Consider the following 21,380-nt stretch of genomic DNA (forward strand, 5'->3'; position numbering starts at 1 on the left):
TATGTAATAATGTGTATACAATAAAATGTTACATTAATTTGGTATCTGTTTGAATGAATGCGTAATTTACCAACTCCCATCTGGGTAGAGCAACTACACTCTACTCCATATTGAAAATACTCAACAAATGCATGGCGGGATACACTTTTTTCATACAAATACATAAATATAAATATAAATATAAAACATGCATGCTCCCCGAATATACCAACACAAACGCACCAAATTGACAAAAAGCCCAAAAATTATGTTTCTAGTGTGAGTGTTATTCAAAAAGAATCAGAAAAGTGAGGTTGTTTGTTGGATAAAGTTCAGAAGGTGACTAAAAACAACGCTATATAACAATAATGACATTAAAGTGCAGACAGCGTCTCTGCAGCGTGTGTGTGTGTGTGTTTGGACTAGAAATAGTCACAAAAATCCTTCCACTCTGTCAGTGTGTTGCTAGTGGCTCCCAAATAAAACCTATTAAACATAATTATTCCGGGCTGATGGTGGCTCATAGTGGTCACAAGCCAGTGAAATGTGTGAGTCACAGGATGCACTGTTACTTTTCCCTGGTAATGGGAAACATGACTCCTCTCTCTCGTTTGCTGTTGTGATTGAAGGCACTGACCTGTCATACATTTATAATAGGGGAGCAGGTGTGGCAGTGATGGACCTTAATTTCCTTTAATAAACCTTTTTATGTGGCGCTCTCTTAATGCCACGCCGGGCCCTCAGAGGTCCTGCTCATAATAGGTTCATTACTTTTGATTACTGCAGCCTATTGAGACAAACAACTCCACAACACTATACATTACCTTGTGTAAAAATGAATGTAGCTCGTTAGTTTGGAACACTTTGCCACACACACACACACACACACCCACGCACACACACAAACACTCACAAATATGTTGTGTTACTTTCAAATATGACTTTTGCATTCTCTTACAAAAACAGTCGTATCAGTGAAGCTAAATATTAACACTGATATACACTTGTTTACTTGCAAGCTATTTTCTTTTTTTTTATGCAAATTAAATGAACATACAAAATATAAATACAGCTGCTCTCAAAATGATTGTATATTTGCAAAGTGCAAGTACTTTGCAACAAAAACAACTATAAAAGCTCGATACAACTAATATTTTTTTTAAAGTGTAAAGGCACACTTTTTTAATCAGGGTTTTTACTGAACATTTTAAACCCTTTTAAGGTTCCTATTTGTTATTTTGATATTTTTTATTGTATTTATTGCTACTATGACTACTATTATTCTTACTATTTTATTTTGTTTATTATGATGTATATAGATAGATAGATAGATAGATAGATAGATAGATAGATAGATAGATAGATAGATAGATAGATAGATAGATAGATAGATAGATAGATAGATAGATAGATAGATAGATAGATAGATAGATAGATAGATGGATGGATAGATAGATAGATGGATACAATTTGTGTAAAGCACTTTGTTTTTCAACTATCCTGTGTATGAAAAGTGATTATTAGAATTTTAGTTTGTCAATAAATTTAATTTACCATAAAGGGTGCAATTAAATGTACAATGTAATATTTAATAAACACAGAAGAAAAAAAATACATACAAAAATACATAAAGAATACTAACTAATACATAGAATACTAACATATAAATTATATAAACATAAATACAAAGTGTATTAGGAAAAACGAGTAGTTATCTATACAATAAATACATTATTATTTTCCAATATTTAAAAAAAAAAATATTTTTCAATAGAAATAAAACGATTCTACAACTAAAGCAAACATTTTTTATTTTATTTTGTACTTCATTTCATGTTCTTTTTAATACATAGAAAAAGCGGTAATGGATGACAAAGAAATTGTCAAAAAATATCAATCAATCAATCAATGTTTATTTATATAGCCCTAAATCACAAGTGTCTCAAAGGGCTGCACAAGCCACAACGACATCCTCGGTACAGAGCCCACATACGGGCAAGGAAAAACTCACCCCAGTGGGACGTCGGTGAATGACTATGAGAAACCTTGGAGAGGACCACATATGTGGGTAAACCCCCCCCCCCCCCGCCCCCCCCCCCTCTAGGGGAGACCGAAAGCAATGGATGTCGAGTGGGTCTGACATAACATTGTGAAATCACAAATTTACAATGGCTACAATAGCATCAGTCAATATTTGCCAAATTATCTTTATGTATGTTTATTTTGTTAAAATGACTATGACAGTTATTCAAAACATGATTAATAAAATCATACATTTTGCATTTACAGTTTTTAGTCTTTATTTCTTGTAAATAAGCAGATATACTATCTACTTGATACATTTTAAAAAGTATGTAACTAAATAAAACAATATAAGTAAATATATCAGTCTACATTACAACCTATTTTATTGCATTACGGCTAAAGAAGTAAAAATTAAATGACAATATAAAAGAACCTATTGATTATAGAGTTACACAGAGTGCATAAGTAAACCACAGCATCTGGGTTGTGGTGAAAAAACAAACTATCATGTTGTCATCTGGTATATTATATTGCTAATAATTGTTTTATTTAGCATTTACCTTGGATTGTTGTTCCGAGAGCGGTCTGTTGGAAAAGCTGCCAGATTCACACTGTTTGGCCTTATGGATGCTTGCACACTTCTCTCTCAGGAGCTGATCATGCACTTCATCCCCTGTTTTACAAAAACACACAAACACCTCATGATTAATAATTTTTTCAATATTACTAATAATCTTGGAATTCAACTTATTTGCACTTTATTTTTCATCAAAAAAGAGGGGGACAGGGTGTATAAATAGCCGAGGTGGAATAGGAAAGATGATGGGAATTGATTGCATGACAGAGATCACATTGCTTGTCTTCTAATTAATACAAAACATCCAAGAGGGAAAACAAGGTAGAACACAATGAGTACATTCATCTGCTCACTTCACAGATCTTATTATGGAGTTATTTATTTATGTTAGCTTTGAAAACACACACACACACACACACACACACGCACGCACACACACACACAGACACACACATCTTAATTATAGCTCACGGAGCCGGAAAAAAAGGGGGGAAAAAGGGTGCGTCAGGAGGGAGGGGTATTCACTCTTGCCTCATTAGCATATGAAAAAAGACTCATGACTATTTGAGCTGGTTCATCATCTGCTGAATCATATTTATGCGCCCTTCACCCCTTCCTCCCTGCCTAATATTTAAACACACACTCCCAGTCTGAGACAAATTACGCTCCTCAGAGGACAGTTTCCGACCCTCTGGAGAAGGAGGGGAGGGTACTGTGATGCTGAGGGTCTACCAGATCTTTTAGCTGGCTGCTTACTATCCTCCAGCCCAAACACCCCCCCATCCCCCTCAACCCCATCTGTTTGCATTCCCACCACAGAGGGGCGAATGGGCCGCGGCAGGGGGAGTCCGGCGGTCATGAATAACCATGGCCTCGCACCATTACCACCAAGCGGCCTGAAGATGCTAGATGATATCTCCTGACATCACTACTGCCACAACAACAAGAAGAAGCCCACTTTGCTTGCAATTGTGGCGTCTGATGCTGCTGTTGCTTCTTATTAATACATTGCAGCTGCTGCGGATATTCATCACTGACCTTGAGTCCTCGTGTCCCCTGCTTGCCTGCTTATCCGCGCACTTGGGACGCTCTCGTATAATTAACACGACCGCTATTGTGATGGCAACCCAAAAAAAAGGCAATAAAAGCCAGGCCGGAGTAGCAAAGTAAGTGAGATTCTGGACTGGCCGTAAAAAAAAATTAATTGCATTATTTACATGTGTGTGAGATAAAGGGGCAAATGTGATTAGACAGAAAAAAGATTTGAAAATGTCACTGTTATGATTAGATTAGTCTTTTAATACAATTACTGTCCGCCAGAGTGGAAAGAATGCTTAGATTAGAAATAAACTCCTGATTCAAGCCTCCTGCTCTTCACCTCTCTTCAGCAGTATCACTGTGAATTATAGGGAGCAGGATGGGGGTTCTGTGCAAGGTCACTGTCTGCTCCAACCCCCCCGCCCCTCTTCCTGTTTTTGTTTCTCTTCCAGAAACAGCAAAGAAGGGGTTAAAACTGGAATGGATTTAATTATGGAATGAATGGAATTATAATGCGCCTGCAGCAAGTTTTCCTCCTTATTTATTAAAGCAGCTGATGGGCCAGGTTTGATGAGCCACTTCTGGCATAATTGAGTCATCACACAAAGAGGGTTCCTTGCATTCAGAGAGGTTTTATCAGCAGCAAACAGACCTGATTACTGGCAATTACACTCTGATCTAGGGGAAGAAGGAGAGGGGAGAGAGGAGGGTAAAATTGTCGGGGTAACTTCTGTGTTTATAGTTTACCCGGAGAATAATTTTCACATTAATTTTCCATGCTAAGTGTTTCTGTTTATGTGTAATAAAGAGCACGAGATAGACACGTTTACTTTCATATTTCCTTGTAATGAATGTTTGACGACATGTGTGGCTTGATCTCATTTTTCCACTTATTGCCATTGTAGGCATGTTTCCAGCTGCCAGACAAATATAAAGTTTCTCGGGCAGCTGCGAAAAGGTCAGCCAGCAGGAGCTTCACCTGCAAAGTGATAGCTGCACCTATTTTTTATTTTTATTTCCAGCGGAAGGCAGGTAGAATTGGATTCGGAGAACAAGCGATTGCTTTTGCCACTTTTCATTGACATGCAAATGGTTAGACGGTGAGCAAATTAGGCTCGGCTGTGAGATTAAAATCAACTTCTGTTGAGGGAATATAAACACCTTTTTCTGTGCGTGAGAAGGTTAGGCAGTCTAAATACCATCTGGATAGAATAAGAATAGTTATTTCTTAACTCTTTTAGTTTGACTTACCAAAAGACAGGCAAGTTTATCTTTGATCACGGGTGACAAATTCAAGACCCGGGGGCTAAATCTGGTCCGCCAAATCAATTTACATCGATTTACATGGAAATAATTAATAAAGTACTTAATTATTCTTACTAAATATGTTAGTCATTTCTATTTCGACAGAAAAATGTATCTACTGCATTAAATTTTTTTAAATTTTATTTTAATATTATTTAATCATGCAACAAATATTATAGTATGTACATTATTAATTTTTTTGTAAAAATACTTAAATATATGCTTGTCACCTAGACTAATGATTTCAAAACAAGTTATCGATCAATTCGTACATAAAAAATATAATAATCCAATGCATGGGCAATTATGTAATAATATCATGAGGTGAATATTAGGGATGTGACTCGTAAAAGAACTCACCTTTCTATTTGATTCTTATTCTTGATTATTCAATTCAGAAACAATTCTTTATTCAACACGATTCTAGATTTAAACTGGTTTTCGCAATATATTATTTGATACAAAAAGTAGAAAAATACTACTTACAAAATTATTTATTGACTGCTGACATGTGACGTATACGCACAACGGGTAAGCACTAAAAAGGACCCTGCTGTAATTCATGGGTGAGCAACCAACAGCCTATGGACCATAAATACAAGAGCATTTGATCCGGCCCACCATGCAATTTTAAAAACTAATAATAACCTTTCATAATCCCCAAAACTAACCGAGAAATGATCGTCTCCAGAGAACCAGCATCCTCTGCAGTGGACATTTGTTTTTGGTAAGGTGAAAATCCCCTGACAATTGCAAATTTGGGGGAAAATGTGCTTCTAAAGTCACACCTGTTGACATTTATTTACAGTCTCCATACATGTCATCAATTATTGTTGTTTTTACCGTTTAACAGTGGTTGACTTTTTACAATTGTGTCACGATAAAAACAAGTTAAAAAAAGCATTTGCAATGAAAACATTTATTATTATTTTTTGCATCTTTGTACAATGAACTTATTCATTACCTTTGGAGAACCAGCATTGGACTTTTGTTTTTGGTCTATTTCTAAATTGGTCAGAGTGGCAAACTTTTTTATGTCCATTGCAGAGGATGCTGGCTTTAAGGAAGATATAGAACACTAAACATTTGAATTTATTTTGTAGACTATTGTACAGATAATTACAAATAATTTGGTTTAAAAGAGCCCACACAATCTCATTCAATGATCCATTCATATAGGGTGTAAAATCTTGAAAATCATCGACCGAACAGCCTCTCAGCTCCCCTGCAAAGTGTTTGTGCCTTCTGCCAAAGAGGACTTTTAAAATATCGCTATCTTATCTCCTCTCCAAGACAGACAAGCTTCAATAAGAGGACAGTGCTCCCAGAATTCTTACCAGACAATTAGGAGGCTGGCTCGCCGCTCTCGCTTCAATGATTTGTTATGATGGCATAACTACAGGGAAAACTTGTTATTGGAGCGAGTTAGCAAGAGTCCCATGAAAGAGTCAGATGGTGACACCTTTGCCGAGGTGATTTTAGGAACCCTGTCATGGTGTTCCAAAGTCATCCCGAAGCCTTTTCTCTAAATTGAGTTCATCTGGAGCTGGACCACACAGAGGCACCAAGTCCAGATTGTTTCTTCTGACATCAGAGAGACCATTTCTGTTTTTGACCAAATTTCAGTTCCCTCTTAAATGGAGGGTGTCGAGATGATCTGCTATTTTATTTGTGAATTTCAATCCAATTAAGGACACCAAAATGTGGAGACTAATAAAATTAGTATCTTCTTAGCCGACACTATGCATCAATGGGCCGGTCTGCCAAAGCACCCTCGCGTTAGTTTCAATCTTTGAATGCGGTTGTCAACATGTTTTTTCAAAACCTGCCTAATTTGGGGGACAGGTGTTAGGGGAAAAAGAAGTTCCAGCCCCGCTGTAACAATGAGCGGAGTAATCCTGCTCATTGTGCCTGCCCAAGGAGGCCCTTTTATGGAGGTACTTGCATGAATGCAACCAGGTGGTCCGCAATTTGGAGAAACGTAGTAACCGTTCTGCTTAATCCTTCGTACACAAAAGGCAGGTCTCCTGTGTTCAGGGGCAGGCGAAGGCAAAAGTTTACCTTGGACATAGAGCTTGTGAAAGGAGTCAGGGACTGAAGCAGTGATTTCTAATCAGATTGCACTGAAGTGAACAGCTCGCATGGCAGCTGTAGTTTTCCCAGGGTTAATTACCTTTCACTGCGCTCTCTAAATGAGTCAGCTGTTCCTGTCATTAAACAACTCCACTCTATCTCTGCCGCACACACTTTCAGCACTTAAGGCGACGTGATATTGAAGTATATTTACGCCCTAGAGACTGACCATAACCATATCGAGAGAAGCTAAAACCAACCATAACGCTGCCTATGACCTTAAACTTAAATATAATCACACTTGACCCAAATACAAAGAGTCCTGCTCCTAAAATACAACAGTTTCAGCAATGTATGCATGCTTTCTTTCCAAAACATACAAAAGAACTATTGATCCCCACAAAGTAAGCAATACCACACACACTCACACACTTTCCCACTTGATATTTGACCACAATGATAGCAATATAACTGTAAGCATGACCTTAAACTTAAATGTAACTTTAACACCGACTCACATACAAAGAGTCTTACCCCCTAAAATGTAACAGTTTAAGCAATGTGTTTGCTTTCTTTCCAAAACATACAATATACTACAGATGTACCACACACTCTCCCACTCAGACATTTGACCGCAATGATAGCTGAATAAAACCACCCATAGCCTTCAACTTCAGTTATCATAACCTGTGACCCAAAACTGAATTTTTTTCTTCTTCTGTCTCCAAAAAGTACATAGTATGCTCACATTGCAGGGGGAAAAAAAACATTTTAAATTCTAAAGCTAACTGTAGGTTATTACAGATGCACTTGAGGCCAACGATACTGTAGCCGATCACCTTAATAAAAACCGCAGAGCTAACGTTAGCAAATGGTATCGCTCGCCCACACCCAACCAGATGATGTGGTTTAAAGCCAATATAAGTAAACTCTTGTCTGACAAATTAACAAACTCACTGGAGAAATTTTGAATTAAAAGTACTTTTATTGTAATATAATATTCCAGTGACATGTGTGACTATCAAAATGGGACGTATAGTGTCAGTGGTACGGATAGGGGATTGTTATTTGGCTATGGCGCTTTTCACAGCTTGTACTGTAGGAAAGCCATCACAAGACTCTGGTATTAACTCAAACTTCCTGCTCCGAATCTGTGGCTGGACGTTATAAAGGTAATATTGACAAATTAAATACATTTGAGGAAAGACCTGTTGAAGAAAAGATGGCAAAAGTGGACAATTTAGTTAGAAAAAAATGTACAACATTTATGTTTGGTATAGAAGCACATTTTTCACGATAAGTTTTGGAGGAGTGAAAGAAATGTATATGTTGTTTTATATTGGTTTTTTAACACAATACATTGCATTTTTCTGTAATGTTTTGCACTATTTGAATTAAAATATATTTATATTCTTATTAATTCTCTATATATATTTGTTCTTTATTAAAATTCCTATTGAAAAAAACCTTTTAAAAAAAGTACTTGAGTTTACAAGAAGTTGACTTAAAAGTTTGACAATTTTATACTGATATTAAGAGACCAAAATGCAGCTAAAATCGGATTCTTATTTCTATACTATAAAATTATAAAAATATAAACATTTGTGTATGTAATAGCCAGATAGAAACAAAGATGTTTGATTGAATATGTAAAGTTGATGTTCATGCATGTCATTGATTGGGAACAATCTGTCTACTTATTGAGCTCAGTGGCTCGGGATGTTGGGGGAGTTTTAAGTGATTTTTTGCCACTGTATGGTAAAATCCCTTGGCCACCTGGATTACAAACTCTAGTCCTTTAACTCATGCCAGTATAAATCCGTGTTAACTCGGATTTACCTCTGGCATACGAATTCACAATCTGCGTAAGCTTTGTCTGGAATGAGTCGAACATAAGTATTTTATGCGGCAAGGATGCCCAGTGGTGAGTTCCTATTTGTGTTGAGCGCACGCTGAGAATTAGCTCATAAGTAAAACAAAAGAATATACAAGAAGCTTCAGCGGTGTTTATGACACTCTAGGGTGTTCGCGCAGCCGTCCAGTTATGACATACTGCGTTGTGAAATCTACATAGCCATGGCGACGGCTATAAACTGAATTTCATCCGCTCCCTATCCTTACGCCGACATTTTGCTCAGCTCGTTGTCCGTGATTTGCTCAGTTGTTTAAACACGAGCGTGGTTTGCCACCAAAGATAGGAGATCTTGATAAGAAGATCACGATAAAATGAAATATGGCACGAGCAGCCTGGAGGATCTAAATTAAGTATTATCCAATATCCAAACAATCTCTCACATACACACACTTCTGGGCCCGCACGGTTAAGCCAGACTATTTTGTACTTAAAAGGTTAGGAGGGCTGTTTGGGAGTTTGATCCATGCTTGCCAAATCAGCAGATGGTCCATGAATATGATTATGGGCATCAATAAAAAGGAGTAATCTTTAACAAAATGTAAATTTGACTTAAGTCCAGGCTTCAATACACACAATGGACTTTAACCCACTTTCTAGCTCGACAGCAGAGCATGATAAGCTAATGCACTTCCCATTTTTATAATACAGACATTGCTACTAGCATTCAAGGATCAGAGCGGGTACCAAATGTTCAGCAATTGTAGCAAAAAGCTATTTTTTTACATACACTTCGACGCTGCACCTCTTGTGAGGAGACTATTTATTTGCAAATGCTCCACGAGCACCTACTGTACCATCAAGTCCACAAGCAAGATCTTAAACATAAGTAGCAAAAGCCACCCAAATGTGATCATTCCATTTCTGAGTCCCCAGGATACTGACCCTCCCACAAATCTACTTATCTGAGACGACCACAGAGCAGCCTCAAACACAAGATGTAAGTACTTTTCCCCCGCTTTAACATGTCCGCAAGCTCAACTTACCGTAGACCCTCCTTTTTTTAAGCTTCTGTCTTTCATATCCTGGTGGAGGAGATGGAGCAGAAGATACGATGGAGGTGGTATAGGCTCGTCCACTGCGCTGAGAGTGTGTCGACACACTCATGATATTCAGCCGAAACACCAACCGAGCCTTTTTTTTTTAGCCTTTGTGTCATTCACGTAACAACCAATCTCATTAGCTGCTGGGCTACAATGGGCTGAATTATTTTCTGTATAAACACACCACATGGTGCTCCTCCAGTAAAGACCTCCAAAGGTCTTTTTAATCAGGTGGAAAACGAAGACAAGGAAAAGACAACTACAGCAATAAGAAATTGGATGGACAGAAGATCAGAACAACTTTAAAGAAAAGTACCCGCTTTGTGGTTATAGGTAACTTTAACCAAAGTCATTTCTGCAAAAGCATAAAAAACATAAGCACTTGAAGTCATGACAGCTGTCCATAAGCATCAAGAACGTGTCTATTGGCCAACTTGACCCTTGTTGGAAAACAAAACAAATAGAAAAAGAGGAGAATGGTGCGGCCTGGGATTGGCGAGCCGGGTCACTGGAGATTTTCCAGACAAATGCCGCACAGGGGAGGGGAGGGGAGAGAAGAATAAAAAGGACAGGCTCAGAATCTCATTTTAACAGACCGCACACAATCTGGGCTCCCACAGAACTATCTCTGCCTGACCGCTTTCTATTTATCCCTTATCAGTGTTTACCAACCGCTAGTTTTCTTTCATTCACACTGTGAGGCAGTTCTCTTACTATCAGTCAACAGCTGACACCGTGGAACAGCCTCAAAGGCAAGAGGAAGGGATCAAAACTAAACCAAAGCTGTTTAAACAATACAACAGAGGAAATAAATTCATAAATCCTAATTCTTCCCAACCCACAAGGGTATAAGCAGATCCTTTATAGTTAGGCCAACAAACCCAACCGCAGCCAATGGAGGTACACTGCCGTCAAGGTAAATTCGCAAATATATATTTAGTCCAAAGCGAGGCTGTGCAATGGGGAATATTCATTTTGTCACGTTGCCTTGTCGATCAAATAAACTAGTCCCTGCATGAAAAACTGTGTTTTTCCACTAGATTATTTATGTTTTATTATATATATATCTATATCTATATCTATATATATATAGATATAGATATTAATATATATATATATATACAGATATATATATATATATATATATATATATATATATATATATATATATATATATATATATATATATATATATATATATATATATATATCTATATATATAGATATAGATATCTATATATATATATATAGATATATATATATATATATAGATATATATCTCTATATATATAGATATATATATATATATAGATATATATATATATAGATATATATATATATATGTTATTAATCATAATTAATATTAAACATATTTTTTTTTACAAAACTTTCTAAGAACCAGTGGACATTTAAAAAAAAAAAAAAAAACAATGTCTAAAAAAAACACCTTTTCAGGAGGTTAAAAAGCATTTTAGGAATAACTGAATCAATAATAGTTGTTATATTAAAAAGCATGTATCTGCATAAAGCTTTTTAATTAGAATGCATGCATATTTCCAATATTTTATATTAAAATATAAGTATTTAAGGTAATCATCTGACACTAATTCATAAAAAAATAAATATAATATTTAGAGTACATAATGACCCTGCTGCCTCGCTTTGTTTGTTTTCCACACTAGGACACGCAAACAACTCTTTCACTAGAATACTGATCAAAACTTAAGTAATTAATTACATTTATCCTTTCGCCAGCTGCTCAACAGCAGATGGATCATTTTTGAGACCTCGTTGAATTAAATCCCCATAATTCATTTTCCTGGATTAACCAACTGAAGTTTGAGTCGTGCATGGGGTCACAGGTAAACACAACGTTGTTTGATTTTTGTCGTTTGTATAGAATCAATTAACTACAAAAGGGCAATGACAGTACTAGTGGGGGGAAATGTATTGTTTTCGTGAAGAGAAAAGTACAAGATTTAGTTTGTTTGCGGTGTTTTTGTTTGATGTTTGGCAGCAGGTACCATGGACAGTTCCTGGAGGCGAGCGGAGGTCACATTGATTGGTTGTGTAGCAACCAACCTCCCTGGGCTTTAAAGGCAAGGGGAAAGTGGGGGGAAGGGAGGGGGCTCAGTGAGGAATTAATGCCTTTTACTTATCACTGTTTTAACACACAGTCCTGCCATTGGCTGGGCTGTTTGCATAATTAAAAGTAAGTAAAGCGAAGGAAATTTCCTATTAGCTTTTCCTAAAAGCAAAGTCAGGACACAGAGGTTGTTCTCATGTACTTTTGAGGTTCGATAAAGTAGAGGTGATAAATTAACAAAAGGGAAAAAGTTACACACTTAGAGTCTGCAAACTTATGCAAGAAACATATCGTCAAAAATAAAAAAAATAGCTTTGTCAGTTCAACAAAAAATTTAAATAATAATAATATAATAAATAATAATACTTATCTAGAACTTTAAATTAAGTCTTCACACAAACAATTTTGCAACTTAAGTTTGGGTCATCCAAGCGAATTGTAAGCCCTTAACATGCAGGAGGTGTCTAGTAAATGATGAACTTTTTTAAAACAGCATCCGTCCTGCTAAATCAATAGTTGCTCCAGATACTGTTGAGTGTTTCGGGCTCTACTGATTATTTTTTTTCAAATCAGGCCCACTCGTGGCACCAAAGTTCACAAGCACACCGTGCTTCTATCACGTTACATGCAGCATTAGCATATACTTTAACAAACTTTTGCCACAGTTCAAGTGTGACTAATTAAACTTGAACAGAAGGTATACGGTCCCTGTGAAATGTGAACATATTTAAAGCACATTCACAGAAATAGATAGGTTTTCCAATCTTTTGAGACTTGCTACACAAAAAAAGTGGATGCAATAAACTACTTGCCAGCCTGTACAAACATGTTATAGGAACACAGAGTCAATGTTTAAGTGCACCATCAGGCTCTATGGTCTTGTATGTACAGCTGTCACTGTCAAAGCCACAGGCAACCTGACAATGCTTTGTCTGCGCGCACAATACCAACATGTGTTCCTCTAAGACAAGCTTATACTCACACACAAGCAAATTTAATCTAGGTAGACACTCTCACATGCTATCTGGACAATCAAAAATGGGTCACACATCACCAAAAAGCAGTTTAATCTGCCTGCAAACTGTTTGAAACCTGGACAGAAGCTGCCTTCGCTTTCCAGCAAGACCTTTTTTTAAAAACACCATGCAAACAACGTGTTTGGTCCGCGTGGCGAAATAGTCACTGAAGATACTAAGCAAGTTTCTCAGCTGCTGCTTTGAGGCTTAAACGCTTTGCGTCTCGCATATGTGACACCGATGATCCTCAGCAAACTACATGAAATAAATACATAAGAACTTTGAAACCAACCTAGAGCTGCGATCCCAAAAGTTTGATTTCCTCCCAGTGTGATGTTGGTGGTGGCTGGCGCTGGTGCTGTGGCTTTGAAAGGTAGTCCCCGGGAATATGACATACTGTGCCTTTGACAGCCTCGAGATAAGCACCTGCGTTCGGGTCCCTTTTACGTCACACCTCCCCATTCACAGCCCTTCAACATGATGCACATTTGCACATCAACAGCCGCCCATCCCCTCACCCTCCCCTCCGACCCAACTCCCTCCCTCCTCGCTCTACTCCCACATCCGCAAAACACACAAACAGGCACACACACACAAGGAGGCAGATGCACCAGCCTCGACTCGAGCAGGCAAGAGCGCTGTAGCCGCACATTTGCACGGAAAAGGTTAACACTCTCACAAGACTCACAGGTTAATGTATATGTAGTATTTTCTACTCATTTTCCTTCATTTATTTTTAATGTCCATCTTCATTTCTCGTGGTATTTAAGAGGAAGAAAGAAAAAAAAACTTTCACTGGCTTTGTCATAAGAGCAAGGCATATGCCCTTCCAACCTCCCCATACATCACTCATCATGCAAATGAGAGGGAATGTCACTCCTCAGCAGCAGATGGCCAGGGATGATAACAATGGCTCAACAGACCAGTTTCAATGTCTGCGACTTTATCACTACGGCAACAACAAAAATAGACAATATGAAATCCTTGTCCATTAATTTGATTTCATCCTCCCCCTCTCTTTTTAATGTCTCTACCTGTCAGTCTGTTTCATTTCTCCTGCTTCATTTACCCCTTATGTCCCCCCCCCCCCCCAGCCCGTCAGACTGAACCATCAGTGAAAGGCAACGGAAGACCTGGAAATGATTTTTGGTGATTACCATTGACTGCCGCCGAGACGTTATTCAAGTAATTAGGTGTAATTCCTCCCTGTAGGCCATGTTAGCCTCCTGAGCGAGGCCAGGGTAGAATAAACGATTAAAAGGAGGCCCTGAGAAATCACAAATGCACCTCCAACCCAACCCCCTCTTCAGTGATGTCACCCTGCGTCCTGCTGACTCCTGTTCATACAAGCCCCCATAGCGGAGAGTAAACAGTGGAAGCGTTTAGCAAACACGGCCAGATTACAATGACAAAGGCGACCACACTTCTGGGTGGAGCCTGGGGGCAAGAGGGGCAAAAGAGAGAGGGGGAGGGTGGCAGTGGTTTGAGATTTAAAAAAAAAAAGCCTAGCCCAGCTGATGGAAGGGGCCACCCAAACATGCTTATCACCCCCCCGCTATGCTCAAATCTCAAGGGACTGATGTGAGAAGACAATATGTAGTCATGATGTATTTTCACATTTTCCCCCCGCTCCTGTGATATGTGCAATATCCTCCTGAGAACCAGCATCCTGTGCAGTGGACATTTTTTGTTGTTGTTGTCTATTTCTTTAGTCAAATGCCAAACACAAACGTCCACTGCAGAGGACGCCGGCTTTCACGAGGCAAACTGGTGAATATGATTATTACTTAAGGCCTGGCGGTTGATTATCACCTTGTTTAATGCCTCATTTGAAAGTCTAATTTCTAACTGTCCTCAAGAGCCAAAGCCCCAGCGCACTCGGCTTGGAGACGCCACAAAGGAAGAGAGGAGACACGCTCGCACTGGAGGTAAAGAAACATCTATCTAAGCATCTTATCGAATAAGACGGACAATGTCGCCGCAGGCTCGACAACAAGCCTGAGAAGATTATATCATGTCATCAGCATGGCCAGAAGACGACAAATCAACTTGTGTCAAGGAATTGGTGACATATTTGAAAATGTAATATTCTCCTTTTTGGGCCAAACATCTGTTCACAAAATAAAACAAATTGCGAGACAGCATAAAAACATAAACTTCTGTTTTTGTTGGGTTCAATTCATCTCCTGGAAAATGTGGGCTGATGGAGAAATGAAAGAGGAGTGGGTTGGACAAAATTACATGTCAAACAAGGGTGCACATTTTAAAAGTGCTGCCTCGTATTTGTAGGAAGTGTTTGATTGCATTTAGAAAGGTATTACAATGGGTCACATGTGTGTCTAAAAGCTTTTTGCATTCTGCTGCAAATTATGTAAGCTGATTGAAGTGTCGCAGCACCCCGTTGTTTGGAGCATCATACCTTCCTCCTGGAAACAAAACCTACACAAATATGTTTGCCGAGTTCTTCTAATGCACTGCCAGGTCAAAATGTCAGCGGTGGAACTTCAGCAACACCCCCCTGCCTCCACTCACTCAACAGCGCACCCTGCAATTTCCACAAAACAATGCGACTAATGTCATGTGGCAGCTTGTACACCCAAACAAAGCATATTTACACCAGTCCATTGAATTGGAGCGATGCGTAAAAAATCTATATTAAAGTGTGGTTAATTTCAACGTGACATAAACACATCATCTTGGTGGTATTGAAGCATCATTGTTGCTCACTTGATATCAAAAGTGACATTAAAGGACTGAATTAATTATCTTTTTAAAAAATATATGCATATTTGCATATGCAAATACAAGAAAGCAAACATAAGTACATGTTGTTGATATGGCTCCAGGACACACAACTACAGTTTATGTTAATGTCAGCAGAAAGGCTATATTCTTTTAAAAGATGCAGTACATTTTCATGGGGATCACTATCTAACACTGCATGTCACTGTGTCTCACTTAAAAGCAATGATTAGATTACGTCCCAGCAATCCCCTTTGGGCTCATTCATGTGTGACCGTGAGCAACCTCACAATATGTTTATTCGATGTCCTTTGAAGACACTTCAATAACATTTCACATGTTTTATGGACAAGCGTAGGATGTACCTTTGGAACGGAACGTTTGAGTTTGTTACATAAACCCATACAATATGTCAAGGACTCCCAAATTTGGGATGAAAAATTAGTCGATCAATTTTTATTGTATGAGTAAAATGCAATATTTTTTTGTGTTCTTCCTCATTACTTTAAAAGGGGCAGTGCTTCTGATGTTGGATGGTCCGAAGCCTGTCATCGGCCCTGTTGGGATACAACTGAAATTGTTCCTCAATTATATTTATATATTAATTCAACATTTATCTATATTTATCCAGGGTAAGGCAGCATTTACATGACAGAGATTAGGCCTGGGTGATAAGAAATTAAAGATTTTTGTTGCAGACGATGTATAAAATACAAAAACATTGTTTTTCTCTTCTTGCTCTGGTATATTTTTTGTCCCCAAGAGTTTCCGTAGCTCCCGCCCTTTTATTTCTTAAGGGCGATTCACACGCACACAGCCCAACATGGTTAATGCTTATTAAACGAAAGTGAGAAGTTTGTTCCAAAGAAAAGAATAGAGCTCGAAAGGGCATGTGATTTCGTGGGGGCTGGGTAGCCATTGTTGCTGGACAAAGTTTTTGTTTACATGGCTGTACACAACCAGCGGTATTGTAAGAGAGAGCAACAAACTGGATTAAAATGGATAATACGAAAGAAAAAAAATCAAGGGACTGTACCAAAGTAAAAAAATCATCTCACGGCTGGTATCCAAACTATTCACCGTCTCTTTATAAGCTCACTAACCCGACATTCTTGGCTTTGTTTCTGCGCTGGAAATGAGACAAAATCTCACCAAATACTTTTTTTCAGAAGCGATCATGACCACCATTGTGGCAGTTAATTATGTCGCACTTTCACGCCATGTTTTGAACTTGTTAAAGAAAAGAACACAACTTTAGGACAGAGTCCTGCATTCAGTCATGGAAATAAGCTATTCAAAATCCAGCAAGAACCACAATGCATTGTGTTTCCAATTCACAATTTTTGTTAAAAATCATTTTGCTTTTTAACATTAAGTTTACAAGGAACACTTTAAACATTGATAACAATTTCATAAAATATCAATCTGATTAATAAAAAAATAAGCCCCAAAAGTTGAGATCTTTTAAATGCCGCAAATTTGGGCATTTTAGGCTGCGGCTATCATATAAAAGCCCGCAAAATTCTGAAGGGACTGAGCCTCTGTTTATACTGCACACCAAATCTGATTTTTTTTTGCCCTGAAATAACATATTAGATTTTTTTTCCAAGTCAAAACACTCCAAAGTGCTTCAAATCTGGTATTTTCGCATCAGATACAGAATTGGAATCTGATCTTTTCAAATGTGACTTTAGACAAAAATGCGACATGAATGACACCCGAATACGACTTTTTCGTCATCATTGGGCAAGCTCCGTCGTTTGTGTGTGCTGGGTAAGACGCAGCCCGCTAGCGAAAGTGGATACGTCATCACAACATCGAGTTTCGGTGACTAAACTAGTGCGCACATAATAGGCTTTATGTAATGCATATATATATTTATATACAAACCCCGTTTCCATATAAGTTGGGAAATTGTGTTAGATGTAAATATAAACGGAATACAATGATTTGCAAATTATTTTCAACCCATATTCAGTTGAATATGCTACAAAGACAACATATTTGATGTTCAAACTGATAAACATTTTTTTTTTTTGCAAATGATCATTAACTTTAGAATTTGATGCCAGCAACACATGACAAAGAAGTTGGGAAAGGTGGCAATAAATACTGATAAAGTTGAGGAATGCTCATCACACACTTATTTGGAACATCCCACAGGTGAACAGGCAAATTGGGAACAGGTGGGTGCCATGATTGGGTATAAAAGTAGATTCCATGAAATGCTCAGTCATTCACAAACAAGGATGGGGCGAGGTTCACCACTTTATCAACAAATGCGTGAGCAAATTGTTGAACAGTTTAAGAAAAACCTTTCTCAACCAGCTATTGCAAGGAATTTAGGGATTTCACCATCTACGGTCCGTAATATTATCAAAGAGTTCAGAGAATCTGGAGAAATCACTGCACGTAAGCAGCTTAGCCTGTGACCTTCGATCCCTCAGGCTGTACTGCATCAACAAGCGACATCAGTGTGTAAAGGATATCACCACATGGGCTCAGGAACACTTCAGAAACCCCCTGTCAGTAACTACAGTTGGTCGATACATCTGTAAGTGCAAGTTAAAACTCTCCTATGCAAAGCGAAAACCATTTATCAACAACACCCAGAAACGCCGTCGGCTTCGCTGGGCCTGAGCTCATCTAAGATGGACTGATACAAAGTGGAAAAGTGTTCTGTGCTCTGACGAGTCCACATTTCAAATTGTTTTTGGAAACTGTGGACGTTGTGTCCTCCGGACCAAAGAGGAAAAGAACCATCCGGATTGTTATAGGCGCAAAGTTGAAAAGCCAGCATCTGTGATGGTATGGGGGTGTATTAGTGCCCAAGACATGGGTAACTTACACATCTGTGAAGGCACCATTAATGCTGAAAGGTACATACAGGTTTTGGAGCAACATATGTTGCCATCCAAGCAACGTTACCATGGACGCCCCTGCTTATTTCAGCAAGACAATGCCAAGCCACGTGTTACATCAACGTGGCTTCATAGTAAAAGAGTGCGGGTACTAGACTGGCCTGCCTGTAGTCCAGACCTGTCTCCCATTGAAAATGTGTGGCGCATTTTGAAGCCTAAAATACCACAACGGAGACCCCCGGACTGTTGAACAACTTAAGATGTACATCAAGCAAGAATGGAAAATAACTCCAACTGAGAAGCTTAAAAAATGTGTCTCCTCAGTTCCCAAACGTTTACTGAGTGTTGTTAAAAGGAAAGGCCATGTAACACAGTTGTGAACATGCCCTTTCCCAACTACTTTGGCACGTGTTGCAGCCATAAAATTCTAAGTTAATTATTATTTGCAAAAAAAAATAACGCTTATGAAATTGAACATCAAATATCTTGTCTTTGTAGTGCATTCAATTGAATATGGGTTGAAAATGATTTGCAAATCATTGTATTCCGTTTATATTTACATCCAACACAATTTCCCAACTCATTTGGAAACGGGGTTTGTACATATATATATAAATCGTCATCATCATGGCGCCGATGAAGGCTGCCTCGGTGCTTTCGTGCGCTCTGTTTTGTTTGTTTTTGTACATAAATTGTGTTTCCGGGTGCTCTTACACCCGTGAAGAGCTACTGAACATCAGATCCACCATCCCTATGGACTTGTTACCGGTCATCTTAGCGTCAGCTGCGGATTTGGTCCATTCTGTGCTCAAAAGAGGGAAAACGCACCGAAGAGGAAAGCGAGCGGGCGCACTTGTTCGTCTTCGCGGACGGGGATTACGCACGCCTCTACCAGGCATCTTCCTCTCCAACGTCCGCTCACTTGCCAACAAGATGGACGAGCTAGCGTTGCTGATGAGAAGGAACAAGGACTTCTCCTCATCATGTGTGTTGTGTTTCACGGAGACTTGGCTGAGCGCAAGTGTCCCGGACAGCGCGCTTCAACTGGAGGGCTTTCATCTCCTCCGCGCGGACCGAGACGCGGCGCTCTCTGGCAAAAAAAGAGGCGGGGGACTATGCTTCTTTATCAACAATAGCTGGTGCACTGACGTGACAGCGATTTTTAAACACTGTTCTTCTTCTCTGGAATATTTATTCATCCACTGTAAGCCCTTTTACTCACCGCGTGAGATTGTTTCTTTCATTCTCGTGGCTGTTTACATCCAGCCCGGCGCGGACGTGCGTGACGCTCAGCGCGCGCTCGCAGGACAGATCTTACATGTGGAACGGTCTTTTCCTGACTCTCTTGTTATCGTGCTTGGTGACTTTAACAAGGGAAATTTGAGCCAGGAATTACCAAAGTATAGACAGTTTATTAAATGCCCAACCAGAGAGGAGAACACGCTGGATCACTGCTACACTACATCGAGCAAGGCTTTTCATGCAGTCCCGCGCGCTGCTCTTGGACTATCAGATCACGTGATGGTGCACTTAATCCCTTCATACAGACAGAGACTGAAACTGGCTAAACCTGTTATGAGGAACATTAAGTGTTTCACCGCCGAGTCTGTGGACGAGTTGCGTGCTTGTTGGGAAACAACAGACTGGGAGGCAATTGGAGCGGCCATGAACAATCTGGACGAGTATACGGACACTGTGACCTCATACATACAGTTCAATGAGGCGCGCATCATTCCAACGCGCACCAGGGTTTGTTATAACAACGACAAGCCCTGGTTCACACCCAAGCTCCGACAGCTGCGCAAGAAGAAGGAGGCTGCGTGGAGAAGCGGGGACCGAAGTACATACAGAGAAGCGAAGTACCACTTCACCAGGGAAGTGGAGAAAGCTAAATCTGTGTACTCTAACCGTCTACAGGAACAGTTTCGCTCCAATGATTCTGCGGCAGTTTGGAGAGGTCTAAGGGCCCTTACGAACTATAAGCCCAAAACCCCCCAGGCCCTGAATGACCGGACTCTCGCTCAGGGCCTCAATACGTCATGAACGGCCTTCAGCTCATCAAAGCCATGCTCCCCCCACCATCACCCTCCCCACCAATGCCAGCACATCATTAAAGGAGTTAAAGGACTCAAAGGACTCCAATGACATCACAGGACTCCAAAAACACAATAAGACTGTAAAGACCCTCTCCATTAAAGAAGAGGATGTATGCCGGCAGTTCTTGAAGCTGAATACGCGGAAGGCCCCCGGGCCGGATGGTGTCTCCCCCTCCACTCTCAGACACTGTGCGGACCAGCTGGCTCCCGTCTTCACTGACATTTTTAACACCTCTCTGGAGCTATGTCGCGTGCCGTCCTGCTTTAAGACCTCTACCATTGTCCCTGTCCCCAAGAAAGCACGGATCACAGGACTAAATGACTACAGGCCGGTCACGCTGACGTCTGTGGTCATGAAGTCCTTTGAGCGCTTGGTCCTGCCCCACCTCAAGGACATCACCGCCCCCCTCCTGGACCCACTGCAGTTGGCCTACAGAGCCAACAGGTCTGTGGATGATGCAGTGAACCTGGCCCTCCACTTCATCCTGGAGCATCTGGACTCCCCAGGAACCTACGCTAGGATCCTGTTTGTGGACTTCAGCTCTGCCTTCAACACCATCCTCCCTGGACTGCTACGAGACAAGCTCTACCAGCTCAGCGTGCCCGACTCCCTCTGCAGTTGGATTA

The 21,380-nt window shown here is 39.6% G+C and overlaps 1 protein-coding gene across 7 annotated transcripts in view; it reads right to left on the minus strand.

The window, feature by feature from the left end:
* The window catches only part of st18 (ST18 C2H2C-type zinc finger transcription factor), a 141,000-nt gene that overhangs the window by 50,274 nt on the left and 69,346 nt on the right, over nucleotides 1–21,380 (minus strand). For 5 of the 7 annotated variants that reach the window (XM_062022526.1, XM_062022525.1, XM_062022523.1 and 2 more), the window contains one exon: nucleotides 2,565–2,677. In XM_062022526.1, the coding sequence (XP_061878510.1) occupies nucleotides 2,565–2,677 (113 nt within the window). Of the gene's footprint in view, nucleotides 1–2,564; nucleotides 2,678–9,895; nucleotides 9,981–13,346; nucleotides 13,522–21,380 lie in introns of those variants that run through there. The other 2 variants (XM_062022527.1, XM_062022528.1) reach the window with 2 other exon arrangements.

Source organism: Entelurus aequoreus, linkage group LG16 (assembly GCF_033978785.1).
Source record: "Entelurus aequoreus isolate RoL-2023_Sb linkage group LG16, RoL_Eaeq_v1.1, whole genome shotgun sequence".
In the NCBI taxonomy this organism is placed as follows: Eukaryota; Metazoa; Chordata; class Actinopteri; order Syngnathiformes; family Syngnathidae; genus Entelurus; species Entelurus aequoreus.